We start from the raw sequence: 19,959 nt of genomic DNA, 5'->3' as shown, positions 1-19,959 counted from the left end.
TCACCGTAGAATTCACACAGGGGAGAGGCCTTTTTCCTGTTCAGAATGTGGGAAATGTTTTAGCCAGAAAGGGAATCTAGTTCGCCACCAGAGAAATCACACAGGACAGAAGCCTTTTTCCTGTTCAGAATGTGGGAAATGTTTTAATCAGAAAGGGAGTCTAGTTAGACACCAGAGAACTCATACAGGGGAGATGCCCTTTTGCTGTTCAGAATGTGGGAAATGTTTTAACCAGAAAGGGAGTCTAGTTAGTCACCAGAGAACTCGCACAGGGGAGAAGCCTTTTTCCTGTTCATTATGTGGGAAATGTTTTAAATGGAAACAACTTCTTGTTAGACATCAGTGCAGTCACACAGAGGAGAACCCTTTTTCATTTTCTTAATGTGGGAAATATTTTACTTGGAAATCAACTGTTGATAAACATCAGAGACGTCACATAGGGGAGAAGCCTTTTTTATGTTCATAATGCTGGAATAGTTTTAACCAAAACTTAATCTTTTTAAAGGGGTTGTCTCTTGTCATTCCTCATGTTTGCTGACAAAAGGATGAAATTAAACTTTATTAATGCTAAATGTAAATTTATACCCATAATTCACCCCCTTAAGGTTAGTCAGTAGGTGACTAATAGAAAAAACATGTACCCCACAGTTCAGTATATAGGGTGAGGTGACGTATATACACTCACTCTCCAAGCCTCTCATTTCTATGGTTTTCATCGTCCTCACCAAAGGCGACTCATCAGGAGAATATTTAATATTGACCTATATTGAAGCGAGACAAGACGAAAAAAAACAAAATCATGTATCATGTTATCCGAAACAGTCAGAAAACCAGCCACATATTGGCAGATCCCAGACCTCAAACTATATACTTTGTAAGTTTGTAAGCCACTCCAGTGTCAGGAATAGATAGTATGTGACAATACAGTATAATTGACTGCCCTAGTTTGGTGTTGTAACAGCTGTTAATTAGTAGTACAGACAAATTGTCCTAGACTAAACTCCGTTTTCAGACGGCCCAATATGTACCACTCAGGGAGAACTTACCTGCTCCAAAGATCAATAGCAGCTTCTAACTAATGGCCATGATGCGGTCTGTCAAGGAATGAGTGCTCATCTTTATTAAGTATAAAAAATTGCGCCATTTTCTCATACCCGTCGTGTCTCCACTTTTCATGATCTCGGGTTGGGTGAAGGCTCATTTTTTGCGTGCTGAGCTGATTTTTTTAATAATACCATTCTGGGGGTAATTTTTTTGTATTGATAGATCAGGCAATTCTGAACGCGGCGATACCAATTATGTATATGTTTGATTTTTTTTAATTGTTTTATTTTGAATGGGGCGAAAGGGGTGATGTGAACTTTTATATATTTTTTTATTTTTTTTATATTTTTTAAAACTTTTTTTTACTTTTGGCATTGTGAAGACAAGCAGCATTGTATCTGTTAAGGGGAGAATGTATGGCATGTGAAGATAAATTTAAATCAAACCTATATGGACGCTTTGCTTAACATTAGACTCGTGTAGCTTTAAGGTTTTCTGATTCACTGTCATAAGACCACATTCTGTTGATTACTCTGTACCAGGATGTACCAAGATCTGTGTATATCCCCTAGTCTTATCGAGAGTAAATGTATCTGCATGAAGGTGAATTGATCCCCAATAAACCAAAGATAAGTAGAATGCGTGCATAGACAGATGTCAGCTTGACCCAAAGCAGCCATTAGGGCGATAACGGTACAGAAATAGACTAAAAGCAATAATCATTAGAATAATGGTCCAATGATAATAAAGATAATAGCACATGTAAGATCAAAAGAGTTTTGTGATAAGTGTTAAGCTGGAAAAAACCATGATGTAATGTGCTGAGACTGCCCAATTTTTCCCATAAAAAGAGCGGTCCGACCAATAAAGATCAGAAATCTTTGAGAGACAATTGCTTGCATTTGTGTCCTGATTTCTCCAGTCATAATACCTCACATCCAATTTGGAAGCAGACAACTAAGATGAGAACACACGCATCCCGTGTGCCCTAACATATCTTAATTAACCAGACAACTATTTTTAACAAGCGAAGAATAATAGAATGTTATCTGTATGTTGGCTTTCAAATGTAAAGGTACCGTCACATTTAGCGATGCTGCAGCGATCCAGACAACGATCCCGATCGCTGCAGCATCGCTGTTTGGTCGCTGGAGAGCTGTCACACAGACAGCTCTCCAGTGACCAACTATGCGAAGTCCCCTGGTAACCAGGGTAAACATTGGGTTACTAAACGCAGGGCCGCGCTTATTAACCCGATGTTTATCCTGGTTACCAGCGTAAACGTAAAAAAAACAAACAAACACTACATACTTGCATTCCGGTCTCTGTCCCCCGGCGCTGTGCTTCTCTGTACTGACAGTGAGCGCCAGCCGGAAAGCACAGTGGTGACGTCACCGCTGTGCTCTGCTTTCCGGCCGCCGTTTACACAGTGCAGAGAAGCACAGCACCGGGTGACAGACACCGGAATGTAAGTATGTAGTGTTTTTTTTTTTTACGTTTACGCTGGTAACCAGGGTAAACATCGGGTTACTAAGTGCGGCCCTGCGCTTAGTAACCCGATGTTTACCCTGGTTACCAGTGAAGACATCGCTGAATCAGCGTCACACACGCCGATTCAGCGATGTCTGCGGGAGTTCAGCGACTAAATAAAGTTCTGGACTTTCTGCGCCGACCAGCGATGGCACAGCAGGATCCAGATCGCTGCTGCGTGTCAAACACAACGATATCGCTAGCCAGGACGCTGCAACGTCATGGATCGCTAGCGATATCGTTCAGTGTGAAGGTACCTTAAGTGTTGATTTCTGGTTGGTCAAGAAAACAGACTTTTGTTTGTGTAGGCCGGTAATATTGACTTTTATTGTGCTCTTATCCTTAATCACTACTGATGTTTGCTGGTATGCTAATTATGCATTGTATTATGGATCCAGTTTGTTGACTTCTAAAGCAGAGAGGATAAAACTATGCAAATAGTTTAAATAATAAAGTAATGCTACTTGATCTCATCTTCATTCTTACCTTTTATGTAAATAATGAATGAGGGACACTTGTTAAGTCTAAAAATAAGTTACATGCCTCTGTATAAAGAGACTGAGAGAGAAACAGCCAGAAAGATTCTGCCAAGACATCCATACATCTCAAAAGGACCAGAGACAGGACAGCAGCCATTTTGTCTCATGGCTCCATTACGAGGGACACGGATCTAGCATTCTATAATGAACAACCTAGGGGTTTTCAGCCTCGGTTGGAAGAATACAGATCTGCTCCATTGACCATCTCTGAACCACGGATATGTTTGGAGAAGCCAGTTTGTGATCCTCAGATCAACTGGCCTTGTACCTTGTATGGACTCAATAGACTGTCATCTTCCTACACTCGTTATCTTCTCTCTGTGCGCGTGTCACTGGTAGAGTAACCGACCCTGGAAGATGAAGCCAGTTTGTGATCCTCGGATCAACTGGCCTTGTATGGACTGAATGGATTGTCGTCATCTTCCTATGCTAGCCATTGCCTCCTCTCTGTGTGCGTGCCACAGGTGAGTTAGCGACCATGGAAGATCTGAAGTCACGGCTACTACTATCCCGGAAGAGCGAGACTCTGTAATGTGCCCCATCTTGGGTACTGTGCTGGGACTGTTCTATGTGTTACCTGCCTGTTTTGCGGTTGAATAAAGCTTTGCCACACTGCTTCACCCTCATCCTGTGTTGTCTGAGTAACGTTTTGCCCATGTTAAAAGGAGAGCGGGAGTTCGGCGGGACGATCCCTGGTCTGTTATGTGTGCTAATGAAAGGTGTTATGAAGGCAATCCAGAGACACAGTGTGCCTAGCGATCAGAGCGCACACAGTGATCTGACAAATACCCAAAAACAAAAGAACGAGCTCTGAGACGTGGAAACTCTGTAGACTGCACACCTGATCCTATCCTAAACACAACTAAAAGCGGCTGTGGATTGCGCCTAACAAACAACTACCTATGCAACTCGGCACAGCCTAAGAAACTAGCTAGCCTGAAGATAGAAAAATAGGCCTGACTTGCCCCAGAGAAATACCCCAAAGGAAAAGGCAGCCCCCCACATATAATGACTGTGAGTAAGATGAAAAGACAAAACGTAGGGATGAAATAGATTCAGCAAAGTGGGGCCCGATATTCTTAGACAGAGCGAGGACAGTAAAGCGAACTTTGCAGTCTACAAAAAACCCTAAAGCAAAAACCATGCAAAGGGGGCAAAAAAGACCCACCGTGCCGAACTAACGGCACGGCGGTACACCCTTTGCGTCTCAGAGCTTCCAGCAAAACAAAAGACAAGCTGGACAGAAAAAAAGCAACAAAATAGCAAAAAAGCACTTAGCTATACAGCGCAGCAGGTCACAGGAACAATCAGGAGAAGCTTAGATCCAACACTGGAACATTGACAAGGAGCCAGGATAGCAGCATCAGGTGGAGTTAAGTAACGAAGCAGCTAACGAGCTCACCAGAACACCTGAGGGAGGAAGCTCAGAAGCTGCAGTACCACTTGTGACCACAGGAGTGAATTCAGCCACAGAATTCACAACACTGGTCCATGCTGTTTTGGCTAGCAGGCAGTGCTCCTAGCAATCTGGCAGTGACCACCATAGAGGTCTGCTGGAGATATAGTTTAGACAAGAAAATATAATTTGTATAAACCATGTGTAGCTATAAAAATTCAGGCAAATGTCAAATGTTACAGCTCCATCTAATGGCTATGTGTAAAAGTGCCATCATAGAGTAAAATGTATCCTAAGAGAGCATCACTATCAAGGTTGAAATGAGATGAAGTGCACCGTATAAGATAAATACATACAGGGGTGAACCTCGCCTCTCTGCTGCCTGAGATGAACTGCGAAACGGCGCCCCCCCACCCAGGGGTGAACCTAGCCTCTCTGCTGCCTGAGATTTACACTTGTAGAAAATAAAGGATGTTTGTTACGAGCCCTCTTGGTAACTACTCCAGGCTTTTCCGTCATAATATATATCTATAGATCGTTTACAATCAGAATGATTAATACAAGCTCCTCCAACCTTTCCCATCCTGTCCAGAGGGGGCTGGCCTAAGCCCGTTATTGTCCATGGCTTGAATTACAGCCTATCGGCAACTTATCAGATGATTTCTAACTTGTACTAGAAAATTGCCATCATGTCCGTTGCAACGACATCACTGCGGAAATGACTAAGTGAACCCTTTCCAGCAGGTAGAGACTCGTCACAGCGCAGCTTTCATTTTACTACAGCTGGTTACAACAATTAAAGCTGTGCTGTGATTGGTTGCTATAGGCAACTGTTATGACCTGGTGGTTAAGAGCACAAGGAATGACCTGATAGTTACTGATAATATAGGACGAGCTCTGGGACGTGGGAACTCTGCTGACCGCAATCCCTAATCCTATCGCACACACTAGAAATAGCCGTGGAGCGCTCCTGACGCTCCCTATGCGCCTCGTCACAGCCTAAGAACTAGCTAGCCCTGAAGATAGAAAAATAAGCCTATCTTGCCTCAGAGAAATTCCCCAAAGGAAAAGGCAGCCCCCCACATATAATGACTGTGAGTAAAGATGAAAACACAAACACAGAGATGAAATAGATTTATCAAAGTGAGGCCCGACTTACTGAACAGACCGAGGATAGGAAAGGTAGCTTTGCGGTCAGCACAAAAACCTACAAAAGACCACGCAGAGGATGCAAAAAGACCTTCCGCACCGACTAACCGTACGGAGTCGCTCCCTCTGCGTCCCAGAGCTTCCAGCAAGCAAGAATATTCAAAATAGCAAGCTGGACAGAAAAATAGCAAACAAAATAAACCCAAGCAGAACTTAGCTTATGCAGGGAAGACAGGCCACAAGAACGATCCAGGAGAGAGCAAGGCCAATACTGGAACATTGACTGGAGGCATGGAGCAAAGAACTAAGTGGAGTTAAATAGAGCAGCACCTAACGACTTAACCTCGTCACCTGTGAAAGGAAACTCAGAAGCCTCAGCCCCACTCACATCCACCAGAGGAAGCCCATGGACAGAACCAGCAGAAGTACCATTCATGACCACAGGAGGGAGCTCGACAACAGAATTCACAACAGTACCCCCCCTTGAGGAGGGGTCACCGAAGCCTCACCAGAGCCCCCAGGCCGACCAGGACGAGCCAAATGAAAGGCACGAACCAGATCGGCAGCATATACATCGGAGGCAAAGACCCAGGAATTATCTTCCTGACCATAACCCTTCCACTTAACCAGGTACTTGAGTTTCCGTCTCGAAATACGAGAATCCAAAATCTTCTCCACCACATACTCCAACTCCCCCTCAACCAAAACCGGGGCAGGAGGATCAACGGATGGAACCACAGGTGCCACGTATCTCCGCAACAATGACCTATGGAATACATTATGGATGGAAAAAGAAGCTGGAAGGGTCAAACAAAACGACACAGGATTAAGAACCTCAGAAATCCTATACGGACCAATGAAACGAGGCTTAAACTTAGGAGAGGAAACCTTCATAGGAATATAATGAGACGACAACCAAACCAAATCCCCAACACGAAGTCGGGGACCCACACAGCGCCGGCGGTTAGCAAAACATTGAGCCTTCTCCTGGGACAATGTCAAATTGTCCACCACATGAGTCCAAATCTGCTGCAACCTATCCACCACAGTATCTACACCAGGACAGTCTGAAGACTCAACCTGCCCTGAAGAGAAACGAGGATGGAAACCAGAATTGCAGAAAAACGGCGAAACCAAAGTAGCCGAGCTGGCCCGATTATTAAGGGCGAACTCAGCCAAAGGCAAAAAGGACACCCAATCATCCTGATCAGCAGAAACAAAGCATCTCAGATATGTTTCCAAAGTCTGATTGGTTCGTTCAGTTTGGCCATTTGTCTGAGGATGGAAAGCCGAGGAAAAAGACAAATCAATGCCCATCCTAGCACAAAAGGCTCGCCAAAACCTCGAAACAAACTGGGAACCTCTGTCAGAAACGATGTTCTCCAGAATGCCATGTAAACGAACCACATGCTGGAAAAACAATGGCACCAAATCAGAGGAGGAAGGCAATTTAGACAAGGGTACCAAATGGACCATCTTAGAGAAGCGATCACAAACCACCCAAATGACCAACATCTTTTGAGAGACAGGGAGATCCGAAATAAAATCCATAGAGATATGCATCCAGGGCCTCTTCGGGACTGGCAAGGGCAAAAGCAACCCACTGGCACGAGAACAGCAGGGCTTAGCCCGAACACAAGTCCCACAGGACTGCACAAAAGAACGCACATCACGCAACAGAGACGGCCACCAAAAGGATCTAGCCACCAAATCTCTGGTACCAAAGATTCCAGGATGACCAGCCAACACCGAACAATGAACCTCAGAGATAACTCTACTCGTCCATTTATCAGGGACAAACAGTTTCTCCGCTGGGCAACGGTCAGGTCTATTAGCCTGAAATTTTTGCAGCACACGCCGCAAATCAGGGGAGATGGCAGACAAAATTACCCCCTCTTTGAGAATACCCGTCGGCTCAGGCAAACCCGGAGAGTCGGGCACAAAACTCCTAGACAGGGCATCAGCCTTCACATTCTTAGAGCCTGGAAGGTACGAAACCATTAAGTCAAAACGGGAGAAAAACAGCGACCAACGAGCCTGTCTAGGATTCAACCGTTTGGCAGACTCGAGATAAGTTAAATTCTTGTGATCAGTCAAGACCACCACACGATGCTTAGCTCCTTCAAGCCAATGACGCCACTCCTCGAATGCCCACTTCATGGCCAGCAACTCTCGATTGCCAACATCATAATTACGCTCAGCAGGCGAAAACTTCCTGGAAAAGAAGGCACATGGTTTCATCACCGAGCCATCAAAACTTCTTTGCGACAAAACAGCCCCTGCTCCAATCTCAGAAGCATCAACCTCGACCTGAAACGGGAGCGAAACATCTGGCTGGCACAACACAGGGGCAGAAGAAAAACGACGCTTCAACTCCTGAAAAGCTTCCACAGCAGCAGAAGACCAATTGACAGCATCAGCACCCTTCTTGGTTAAATCAGTCAACGGTTTAGCAACACTAGAAAAATTATTGATGAAGCGACGATAAAAATTAGCAAAGCCCAGGAACTTTTGCAGACTCTTCAGAGATGTCGGCTGAGTCCAATCATAAATGGCCTGGACTTTAACAGGGTCCATCTCGATAGTAGAAGGGGAAAAAATGAAACCCAAAAATGAAACCTTCTGAACTCCAAAGAGACACTTTGACCCCTTCACAAACAAAGAATTTGCACGCAGGACCTGAAACACCATTCTGACCTGCTTCACGTGAGACTCCCAATCATCCGTGAAGACCAAAATATCATCCAAGTATACAATCAGGAATTTATCCAGGTACTCTCGGAAGATGTCATGCATAAAGGACTGAAATACTGATGGAGCATTGGAAAGCCCGAATGGCATAACCAGGTACTCAAAATGGCCCTCGGGCGTATTAAATGCTGTTTTCCATTCATCGCCCTGTTTAATACGCACAAGATTATACGCACCACGAAGATCTATCTTGGTGAACCAACTAGCCCCCTTAATCCGAGCAAACAAATCAGACAGCAGCGGCAAGGGGTACTGAAATTTGACTGTGATTTTATTAAGAAGGCGATAATCAATACAAGGTCTCAACGAACCATCCTTCTTGGCCACAAAAAAGAACCCCGCTCCCAATGGCGACGACGATGGGCGAATATGACCCTTCTCCAAGGATTCCTTTTACATAACTCCGCATAGCGGCGTGCTCAGGCACAGACAAACTGAACAGTCGACCTTTAGGAAACTTACTACCAGGAATCAAATCGATAGCACAATCGCAATCCCTATGAGGAGGTAGGGCACTGGATTTGGGCTCATCAAATACATCCCGGTAATCCGACAAGAACTCTGGGACTTCAGAAGGGGTGGATGATGAAATAGACAGAAATGGAACATCACCATGTACCCCCTGACAACCCCAGCTGGACACAGACATAGATTTCCAATCTAATACTGGGTTATGGACCTGTAGCCAAGGCAACCCCAAAACGACCACATCATGCAGATTATGCAACACCAAAAAGCGAATATCCTCCTGATGTGCAGGAGCCATGCACATGGTCAGTTGGGCCCAGTACTGAGGCTTATTCTTGGCCAAAGGTGTAGCATCAATTCCTCTCAATGGAATAGGATACTGCAAGGGCTCCAAGAAAAAACCACAGCGCCTAGCATACTCCAAGTCCATCAAATTCAGGGCAGCGCCTGAATCCACAAATGCCATGACAGAATAGGATGACAAAGAGCAGATCAAAGTAACGGACAAAAGAAATTTCGACTGTACCGTACCAATGGTGGCAGACCTAGCAAAACGCTTAGTGCGCTTAGGACAATCGGAGATGGCATGAGTGGAATCACCACAGTAAAAACACAGCCCATTCCGACGTCTGTGTTCTTGCCGTTCAGCTCTGGTCAAAGTCCTATCACATTGCATAGGCTCTGGTTTATGCTCAGATAATACCGCCAAATGGTGCACAGTTTTACGCTCACGTAAGCGTCGATCGATCTGAATGGCCAAAGACATAGACTCATTCAGACCAGCAGGCATGGGAAATCCCACCATGACATCCTTAAGGGCTTCAGAGAGACCCTTTCTGAAAATTGCTGCCAGAGCACATTCATTCCACTGAGTGAGCACAGACCACTTCCTAAACTTCTGACAATATATCTCTACCTCATCCTGACCCTGACACAGAGCCAGCAAGATTTTTTTCTGCCTGATCCACTGAATTTGGTTCATCATAAAGCAATCCGAGCGCCAGAAAAAACGCATCAACATCACTCAATGCAGGGTCCCCTGGCGCAAGGGAAAATGCCCAGTCTTGAGGGTCACCACGCAACAAGGAAATAATGATCATTACTTGTTGAACTGGGTCACCAGAGGAGCGGGGTTTCAAAGCTAGAAACAGTTTACAATTATTTTTGAAATTCAGAAACTTAGCTCTATCTCCAGAAAATAAATCAGGAATAGGAATTCTAGGTTCTAACATAGGATTCTGAACCACAAAGTCTTGAATGTTTTGTACTCTTGCAGTGAGATGATCCACACAAGAGGACAGACCTTTAATGTCCATCACTACACCTGTGTCCTGAACCACCCAAATATCTAGGGGAAAAGAAAGACAAAACACAGTGCAAAGAAAAAAAATGGTCTCAGAACTTCTCTTTTCCCTCTATTGAGAAGCATTAGTACTTTGGGCCTCCAGTACTGTTATGACCTGGTGGTTAAGAGCACAAGGAATGATCTGATAGTTACAGATAATATAGGACGAGCTCTGGGACGTGGGAACTCTGCTGACCGCAATCCCTAATCCTATCGCACACACTAGAAATAGCCGAGGAGCGCTCCTGACGCTCCCTATGCGCCTCGTCACAGCCTAAGAACTAGCTAGCCCTGAAGATAGAAAAATAAGCCAATCTTGCCTCAGAGAAATTCCCCAAAGGAAAAGGCAGCCCCCCACATATAATGACTGTGAGTAAAGATGAAAACACAAACACAGAGATGAAATAGATTTAGCAAAGTGAGGCCCGACTTACTGAACAGACCGAGGATAGGAAAGGTAGCTTTGCGGTCAGCACAAAAACCTACAAAAGACCACGCAGAGGACGCAAAAAGACCCTCCACACCGACTAACGGTACGGAGTCGCTCCCTCTGCGTCCCAGAGCTTCCAGCAAGCAAGAATATTCAAAATAGCAAGCTGGACAGAAAAATAGCAAACAAAATAAACCCAAGCAGAACTTAGCTTATGCAGGGAAGACAGGCCACAAGAACGATCCAGGAGAGAGCAAGGCCAATACTGGAACATTGACTGGAGGCATGGAGCAAAGAACTAAGTGGAGTTAAATAGAGCAGCACCTAACGACTTAACCTCGTCACCTGTGAAAGGAAACTCAGAAGCCGCAGCCCCACTCACATCCACCAGAGGAAGCCCATGGACAGAACCAGCCGAAGTACCATTCATGACCACAGGAGGGAGCTTGACAACAGAATTCACAACAGGCAACAAAGACTTTTTCTCATAGACATTTTTAATAAACAGGGCCCATGATGTGGCAAGCCACAGCACAATTTACAATATAGTGCTACACAATCAGGATATCTTCAGCCATTTTTTTTAACCCCTTACTAGCTTCTGACGTAATATTCCGTCCATGTGACCTGGGCCTATCTGACCAGGTACGTAATATTACGTCATCACAATTGGCCATGCACACTGGGTGCGTGTGTGCGTGCGATCGCCACAGGTGTCAGCTGATTCTGACCACTGACACCCGGCGCTAGGTGGCAGGAGCAGTCACAACGGCTCCCAGCACTTTAACCCCTGAAATAGATCAAACACGAGCGCAGCAGTTCGGGAGCCGGCACAGGGGATGACAGCCCCTCTGCCTTTGGGTCGGAGACCCCGCGGTATAACGCGGCTCCAGATTGTTGCCATGGTGACTCAATATCATCATGACGACATCCGGGTCACCACAGCTAGGAAATGTGGTGATCATGCGCAGTGCATGTCAGGAAGTCTCCCTGTGTAAGTGCAGCCGCGCTGACAGCGTCTATGGCATGGGGATGCTGCTTCATCTGCCGGCTATAGAAGTGATCAGCCTGCAAAACATGATTGTCCCATAGTGGGACAAAGGCAAAAGTTAGAATTATTATTTTTTAAATAATTGTAAATATATATATTTTATATTCTAAAATAATAATTAAAAATCAATATATATTCTATCTCTAAATAAATATTTGAATGAAAAAAAAATCTAAACAATAAAAATACACATATTTGGTAACGCCCCGACCTATAAAACTATCCCACCAGTTGCTCTGTCACCCTCAACTTTGTGCTTAAGAAAAGCGACTTGACAGACAGCTAAACTCCTGTCTATGCATTGAGGTAGATGCAGGGGTCCGTTACTACTTTTATTGATAGGATCAGTGTAAAACTATGAGAAAAAAAAGAAAGTACTCAGTACAAGGCATACAACATATCTAAATACACAGCATTATGTATGGAAACAGAGAAGCACATTGCTAAGGAGAGTAAAACTAATCCCAAACTGTTCTTCAACTATATCAATAGTAAAAGAATAAAAACTGAAAATGTAGGCCCCTTAAAAAATAGTGAGGAAAGAATGGTTGTAGATGACGAGGAAAAAGCTAACATATTAAACACCTTCTTCTCCACGGTATTCACAGTGGAAAATGAAATGCTAGGTGAAATCCCAAGAAACAATGAAAACCCTATATTAAGGGTCACCAATCTTACCCAAGAAGAGGTGCTAAATAAGATTAAAATAGATAAATCTCTGGGTCCGGATGGCATACACCCACGAGTACTAAGAGAACTAAGTAATGTAATAGATAAACCATTATTTCTTATTTTTAGGGACTCTATAGCGACAGGGTCTGTTCCGCAGGACTGGCGCATAGCAAATGTGGTGCCAATATTCAAAAAGGGCTCTAAAAGTGAACCTGGAAATTATAGGCCAGTAAGTCTAACCTCTATTGTTGGTAAAATATTTGAAGGGTTTCTGAGGGATGTTATTCTGGATTATCTCAATGAGAATAACTGTTTAACTCCATATCAGCATGGGTTTATGAGAAATCGCTCCTGTCAAACCAATCTAATCAGGTTTTATGAAGAGGTAAGCTATAGGCAGGACCACGGTGAGTCATTGGACGTGGTATATCTCGATTTTTCCAAAGCGTTTGATACCGTGCCGCACAAGAGGTTGGTACACAAAATGAGAATGCTTGGTCTGGGGGAAAATGTGTGTAAATGGGTTAGTAACTGGCTAAGTGATAGAAAGCAGAGGGTGGTTATAAATGGTATAGTCTCTAACTGGGTCGCTGTGACCAGTGGGGTACCGCAGGGGTCAGTATTGGGACCTGTTCTCTTCAACATATTCATTAATGATCTGGTAGAAGGTTTACACAGTAAAATATCGATATTTGCAGATGATACAAAACTATGTAAAGCAGTTAATACAAGAGAAGATAGTATTCTGCTACAGATGGATCTGGATAAGTTGGAAACTTGGGCTGAAAGGTGGCAGATGAGGTTTAACAATGATAAATGTAAGGTTATACACATGAGAAGAAGGAATCAATATCACCATTACACACTGAATGGGAAACCACTGGGTAAATCTGACAGGGAGAAGGACTTGGGGATCCTAGTTAATGATAAACTTACCTGGAGCAGCCAGTGCCAGGCAGCAGCTGCCAAGGCAAACAGGATCATGGGGTGCATTAAAAGAGGTCTGGATACACATGATGAGAGCATTATACTGCCTCTGTACAAATCCCTAGTTAGACCGCACATGGAGTACTGTGTCCAGTTTTGGGCACCGGTGCTCAGGAAGGATATAATGGAACTAGAGAGAGTACAAAGGAGGGCAACAAAATTAATAAAGGGGATGGGAGAACTACAATACCCAGATAGATTAGCGAAATTAGGATTATTTAGTCTAGAAAAAAGACGACTGAGGGGCGATCTAATAACCATGTATAAGTATATAAGGGGACAATACAAATATCTCGCTGAGGATCTGTTTATACCAAGGAAGGTGACGGGCACAAGGGGGCATTCTTTGCGTCTGGAGGAGAGAAGGTTTTTCCACCAACATAGAAGAGGATTCTTTACTGTTAGGGCAGTGAGAATCTGGAATTGCTTGCCTGAGGAGGTGGTGATGGCGAACTCAGTCGAGGGGTTCAAGAGAGGCCTGGATGTCTTCCTGGAGCAGAACAATATTGTATCATACAATTATTAGGTTCTGTAGAAGGACGTAGATATGGGGATTTATTATTATGGAATATAGGCTGAACTGGATGGACAAATGTCTTTTTTCGGCCTTACTAACTATGTTACTATGTTACTATGTATGTACAAAACATTCACAGTGTAAGTGCACAACATGGCGGTAGTATAAACATCTGTAATATCAAAAGGCTACTTTGATATAAAACATATATAGAACAGAATAGCTATATAATACAACATGGCGAGCTCTAACAAGGGGAAAACAATAACTCACCGACTGTGCTATGTGGAGGTAAACAACCAGATGGGCTGAAAATCAGGGAGACATAATCAGCATGTCCGCATCCATGAGGCCAAAATGGCTGCTGGAGAAGAAGGGGCAAGACTAATGCAGGCTGATGGGAAACTACGGAGGCCTTGATGAGCCTTAAAGATTGAATTGCACAGTAATGAAACAGAAAGTAAACTACAATGAGAACACTGTTGGATAAGTTAGCACAATACACCACACTTCAATAATACAAAGCATTGTAAACTGATTATATGCATTTGTATAAAGGCTTGACACTCCCCGTCTGGTGTCCAGTGGAAACAATTTTCCGTTTTGCTTGGGGATCTTGATCTCCACCTTCCGGACCTGTCCATCTTGACTTGGGAAGAGTTTGGTTACCAATCCTAGAGGCCACTTGTTCCTTTTAGACTGAGTGTTTCCAGGTTCCATATTGGGCTTACTAGCTTGCCATTTGTCTCTTGTCTGTAACGTAGAAACTGCACTCATCAAAGTGACCAATGACCTTCTGACAGCAAAATCTAACGGTGACCACTCTCTGCTCATTCTTCTCGACATCTCTGCAGCTTTCAAAACTGTTGACCACCCTCTCCTACTCTCTAGGCTCCAGTCACTGGGCATTAAGGACACTGCTCTCTCCTGGTTCTCCTCCTGTCTTTCTGACCGCTGGCTCCACTTCATCTCCTCTTCCTCTCACTGTCAGGGTACCTCAGGGCTTAGTCCTTTGCCCCCTTTTCTTCTCCATCTACACGGCCCCAATGGGACAGACCATCAGCAGATTTGGCTTTCAGTACCATCTTTACGCTGATGACACACAACTATACAACCTCTGGCAAAAATTATGGAATCACTGGCATTGGAGGATGTTCCTCAGAATTGAGTGATTCCATAATTTTCCGCCTATGCTTGGTTAAAAAAAAGTAACCATTACTGACTACCTCATTTTTTGTTCTTGATTTCTTTTAGTGTTTCTTAAAGCCAGAAAGTTGCCGTTTGAAATGACTTTAGTTTTGTGCCATTTCTGTGATCTGTTTTTTTCTACAAAATTAAACAACTGATTGAACATCCTCCAAGGCCGGTGATTCCATAATTTTTGCCAGGGGTTGTACATGTGATCCCTGACCTTACCTCCGCTGTACTACAGAATGCCAGTGACTGTTTGTCTGCAGTCTCCAACATCATGTCCGCTCTCTATCTGAAACTCAACCTCTCCAAAACCGAACTTCTTCTGATCCCGCCATCTACTAACCTCTCTAAATCTGACTTTTCCCTCTCCGTGGATGGCACCATAATAACACCCCGGCAGCAGGCGCGCTGTCTGGGTGTTATGTTTGACTCCGATCTCTCCTTCACCTCTCATATACAATCTCTTGCCCGCTCGTGCCGCTTACACCTAAAGAGCATCTATAGAATCTGCCATTTTCTCACCATGGTAACAACAAAAACCCTCACTGTCGCCCTGATCCACTCCCGCCAGGACTACTGCAATGCTCTATTAATTGGCCTCCCCCTCACGCGACTTTCCCCTCTCCAGTCCATCCTTAATGCAGCAGCCAGGGTCGTCCATCTAGCTAATCATTATTCGGACGCATCCGCTCTTCGCCAGTTGTTACACTGGCTGCCCATTCATTACAGGATACAATTCAAAGTACTTGTTCTCACCTACAAAGCTCTCCACAGTGCGGCACCCCCTTACATCTCCTCCCTCATTTCTGTCTATCGGCCTAACCGACCGCTGCGCTCTGCAAATGACTTTCCACTAACCTCTGCACTAATCCGTACCTCCCACTCCCGACTCCAAGACTTCTCTCGTGCTGCGCCAATCCTCTGGAATGCTCTACCCCAAGATATTAGGACCATCCACAATTTGCATAGTTTTAGGCGCTCGCTCAAAACACATTTGTTCAGAGCGGCCTATCACGTTCCCTAATCAGTCATTTTATGTGTGTGTGTAGCCCATTCACTATCTCCATCTATCCCCCACCCCCTGAAGATGGCCGGACCCTCATTGTAAATACATCATTGTAAATACACACCTGTGCTTTGTATCTCCCCACCTCATTGTAGATTGTAAGCTCTCACGAGCAGGGGCGGCTTATTGTGCTTTAATTATTGTATTATTGTTATGCTGCAATGTCTATTGTATGTACAAGTCCCCTCTATAATGTAAAGCGCTGCGGAATATGTCAGCGCTATATAAAGATTATTATTATTAATTGTAAGAATCTAGGGCAATAAATATGAGCCTCTGTGTTAAAAATACCAGAAAACCTCATTTATTTTAACAAATTTAGGGAACATAAAGTGTTACAGAAATAGTGTTTAATTTTGTGTGTTTGATTGACAGCTGACATCTTGCTGCACTTTTTTTGCAGTGTTTTCATTTTTCAGTGACCTCTTACAGAGTCATTTCATACAAAACCGACTTATAGCACAAAAGGCCATTCTGCGGCTCATTGTCCCTTTCTCTTCCAGGGTTACATCATTCTGGCTCCCTACAGACTGCACACGTTTTACGGAATAATCCTCTAAGTAAAGCTTAAAGAGTAACTCAACTATTTTTTATGGAATTAGCCTCCAGACATGTTACTTTAGAAGAGATCGGTACACTATATTCCAATAGTTTATATATGAGAATTTCCTTGTCTGAGCACAAGAGTAGAGAGCAGGCACAGAAAGCAATGTATACTGATTGGTTACAGTGCTCCGATTTAGCCGAGCAGCATTTAAAAGGTGCTTCTAAAGGAGCACGAACTGTGCGTTGACACTGCTCTGCAGCATAGTGTAAAAATGGGTAATTGTGGGTAGCATGGATCAGAGCCTGGCTGCGCGATTGAGCGTTTCTAAGAGAAATAAGCTTTAACAATCTGTCAGGGAAACCTCGTGTGTATGGGGGAGACCAGTCAATCACCGCTGGACTAGTCTGGTCTCCGGATATGACCCCCGGCAGGATCTTTCAAGTATCTTTTCTCTGAAATAATGGCGGATTTCAGAGCGATATATTCCTGACTCTGATTCATGTTGCCCACAATTTGCTCAGCATGAATCAGATGACAGGTTCCCTGTAAGGCAAACGTAGCAGAATAAGGCTTCATGCACATTTGTGTTCTGACATTCTGTTTATCTATAATGTAAATAGATAAAAGATAAAAGAAATTAATGTCCAAAATGGATTTGTGGCCTAAGTAATGCATGCGTGAAAGTGGCCTTAGGGAAAGGTAGTGACAAAACTCTTTCTCCTCTGAAGCCGCTCACCACACTGTAGTAGTGTAACCAGGATGGAAACCGTCCCCGGCCACTGTGTGCGGGTACAGCTGGCAGCAGGCACACATGCACACATGCCAGTCGCATTCAGACAGTGCTCGCTCTGGGAAGCGTGCTGATCAGTCAGAAGCATGGAAGCCGCCTAATATGCCAAAGAGGTGGCCTTACAGCCCAGAGAATTCCTGGCTACACCAGGGGTACACTGCAGCACCTATTATATGCACACATACCAGTCGCATTCAGACAGTGCTCGCTCTGGGAAGCGTGCTGATCAGTCAGAAGCATGGAAGTCGCCTAATATGCCAAAGAGGTGGCCTTACAGCCCAGACAATTCTTTGCTACACCAGGGGTGCACTGTAGCCCCATCATATGCACACATGCCAGTTGCATTCAGACAGTGCTCGCTCTGGGAAGCATGCTGATCAGTCAGAAGCATGGAAGCCGCCTAATATGCCAAAGAGCTGGCCTTACAGCCCAGAGAATTCCTGGCTATACCAGGGGTACACTGCAGCCCCATCATATGCACACATACCAGTCGCATTCAGACAGTGCTCGCTCTGGGAAACGTGCTGATCAGTCAGAAGCATGGAAGTCGCCTAATATGCCAAAGAGGTGGCCTTACAGCCCAGAGAATTCCTGGCTACTAGGGTTGAGCGAAACCTGTCGTTCATTTTCAAAAGTCGCCGACTTTTGGCAAAGTCGGGTTTCATGAAATCCGACCCGACCCCTGTGTGGGGTCGGCCATGCGGTACGCGACTTTCGCGCCAATGTCGCGTTTCAGTGACGCTAAAAGCGCAATTTCTCAGCCAATGAAGGTGAACGCAGAGTGTGGGCAGCGTGATGACATAGGTTCTGGTCGCCACCATCTTAGAGAAGGGCATTGCAGTGATTGGCTTGCTGTCTGCGGCGTCACAGGGGCTATAAAGAGGCGTTTCCGTCGACCGCCATCTTACTGCTGCTGATCTGAGCTTAGGGAGAGGTTGCTGCCGCTTCGTCAGAAGCAGGGATAGCGTTAGGCAGGGTCCATTAACCACCAAACCGCTTGTGCTGTAGCGATTTCCACTGTCCAACACCACCTTTGGTTTGCAGGGACAGTGGAAGCTACATTTTTTTTTCTCAGCGCTGTAGCTCATTGGGCTGCCCTAGAAGGCTCCCTGATAGCTGCATTGCTGTGTGTACGCCGCTGTGCAAACCAACTGCTTTTTTCAAAGCACAAATCCTCTTGTTCCTTCCTTTCTGCACAGCTATCTTGTTTGTTTGTCCACACTTTTTAGTTAATTTGTGCATCAGTCCACTCCTTATTGCTGCCTGCCATACCTGGCTGAGATTACTGCAGGGAGATAGTAATTGTAGGACAGTCCCTTTTATTTATTTATTTTTTTAATTCTCCCTACAAAAAATAAGTTGTGGGAGATTGAGATTGGCATTTCTGCTAGAGTGACATCCCTGTGTGTGCCATCTCTCTCACATAGTGGGCCATAGAAAGCCTTTTTTTTTTTTTGTTGATTTGGTTTCTAAATTCTACCTGAAAAAAATCAATAAATCAATCAGTGGGAGATAAATATTGGCCTCTGGGCTTGTGTGCCACTCCTGACTCCTGTGTGTGCCATCTCTCACTCAGTGGGCCATAGAAAGCCTATTTATTTTTTTTGTTGATTTGGTTTCTAAATTCTACCTGAAAAAATCAATAAATCAATCAGTGGGAGATAAATATTGGCCTCTGGGCTTGTGTGCCAGTCTTGACTCCTGTGTGTGCCATCTCTCACTCAGTGGGCCATAGAAAGCCTATTTTTTTTTGTTGATTTGGTTTCTAAATTCTACTTGAAAAAAATCAATAAATCAATCAGTGGGAGATAAATATTGGCCTCTGGGCTTGTGTGCCACTCCTGACTCCTGTGTGTGCCATCTCTCACTCAGTGGGCCATATAAAGCCTAATTTTTTTTGTTGATTTGGTTTCTAAATTCTACCTGAAAAAATCAATAAATCAATCAGTGGGAGATAAATATTGGCCTCTGGGCTTGTGTGCCACTCCTGACTCCTGTGTGTGCCATCTCTCACTCAGTGGGCCATAGAAAGCCTATTAATTTTTTTTGTTGATTTGGTTTCTAAATTCTACCTGAAAAAATCAATAAATCAATCAGTGGGAGATAAATATTGGCCTCTGGGCTTGTGTGCCACTCCTGACTCCTGTGTGTGCCATCTCTAACTCAGTGGGCCATAGAAAGGCAATTTTTTTTTTTGGTTTCTAAATTCTCCCGGAAAAAATCATTTTATTTTATTTGGTTTCTAAATTCTTCCTGAAAAAATCATTTTATTTTATTTTGTTTCTAAAGTCTCCCTGAAAAAAAAAAAAAAAAATCAGTGGGAGATTAATATTGCCCTTTCTGCTTGTGTGCCAGTCTTGACTCCTGGGTGTGCCATCTCTCTCTCTCAAATAGTGGGCACTGGGCCATAGAAAGGCATTTTTTTTTTTTTTTTGGTTTCTAAATTCTCCCGGAAAAAATCATTTTATTTTATTTGGTTTCTA

General features: G+C 44.2%; 1 protein-coding gene across 1 annotated transcript in view; it reads left to right on the top strand.

The window, feature by feature from the left end:
• The window catches only part of LOC138666363 (oocyte zinc finger protein XlCOF7.1-like), a 42,953-nt gene extending 41,308 nt beyond the window's left edge, over positions 1–1,645 (top strand). Inside the window, exons 10-11 of the mRNA XM_069754591.1 lie at positions 10–158; positions 1,587–1,645. Coding sequence (XP_069610692.1) covers positions 10–158; positions 1,587–1,645 — 208 coding nt within the window. The remainder of the gene's footprint in view (positions 1–9; positions 159–1,586) is intronic.
• The last annotated feature ends 18,314 nt before the right edge of the window (positions 1,646–19,959 follow it).

This window comes from Ranitomeya imitator, chromosome 2 (assembly GCF_032444005.1).
Source record: "Ranitomeya imitator isolate aRanImi1 chromosome 2, aRanImi1.pri, whole genome shotgun sequence".
Lineage (NCBI taxonomy): Eukaryota > Metazoa > Chordata > Amphibia > Anura > Dendrobatidae > Ranitomeya > Ranitomeya imitator.
This window is presented reverse-complemented; position numbering and strand designations above follow the sequence as displayed.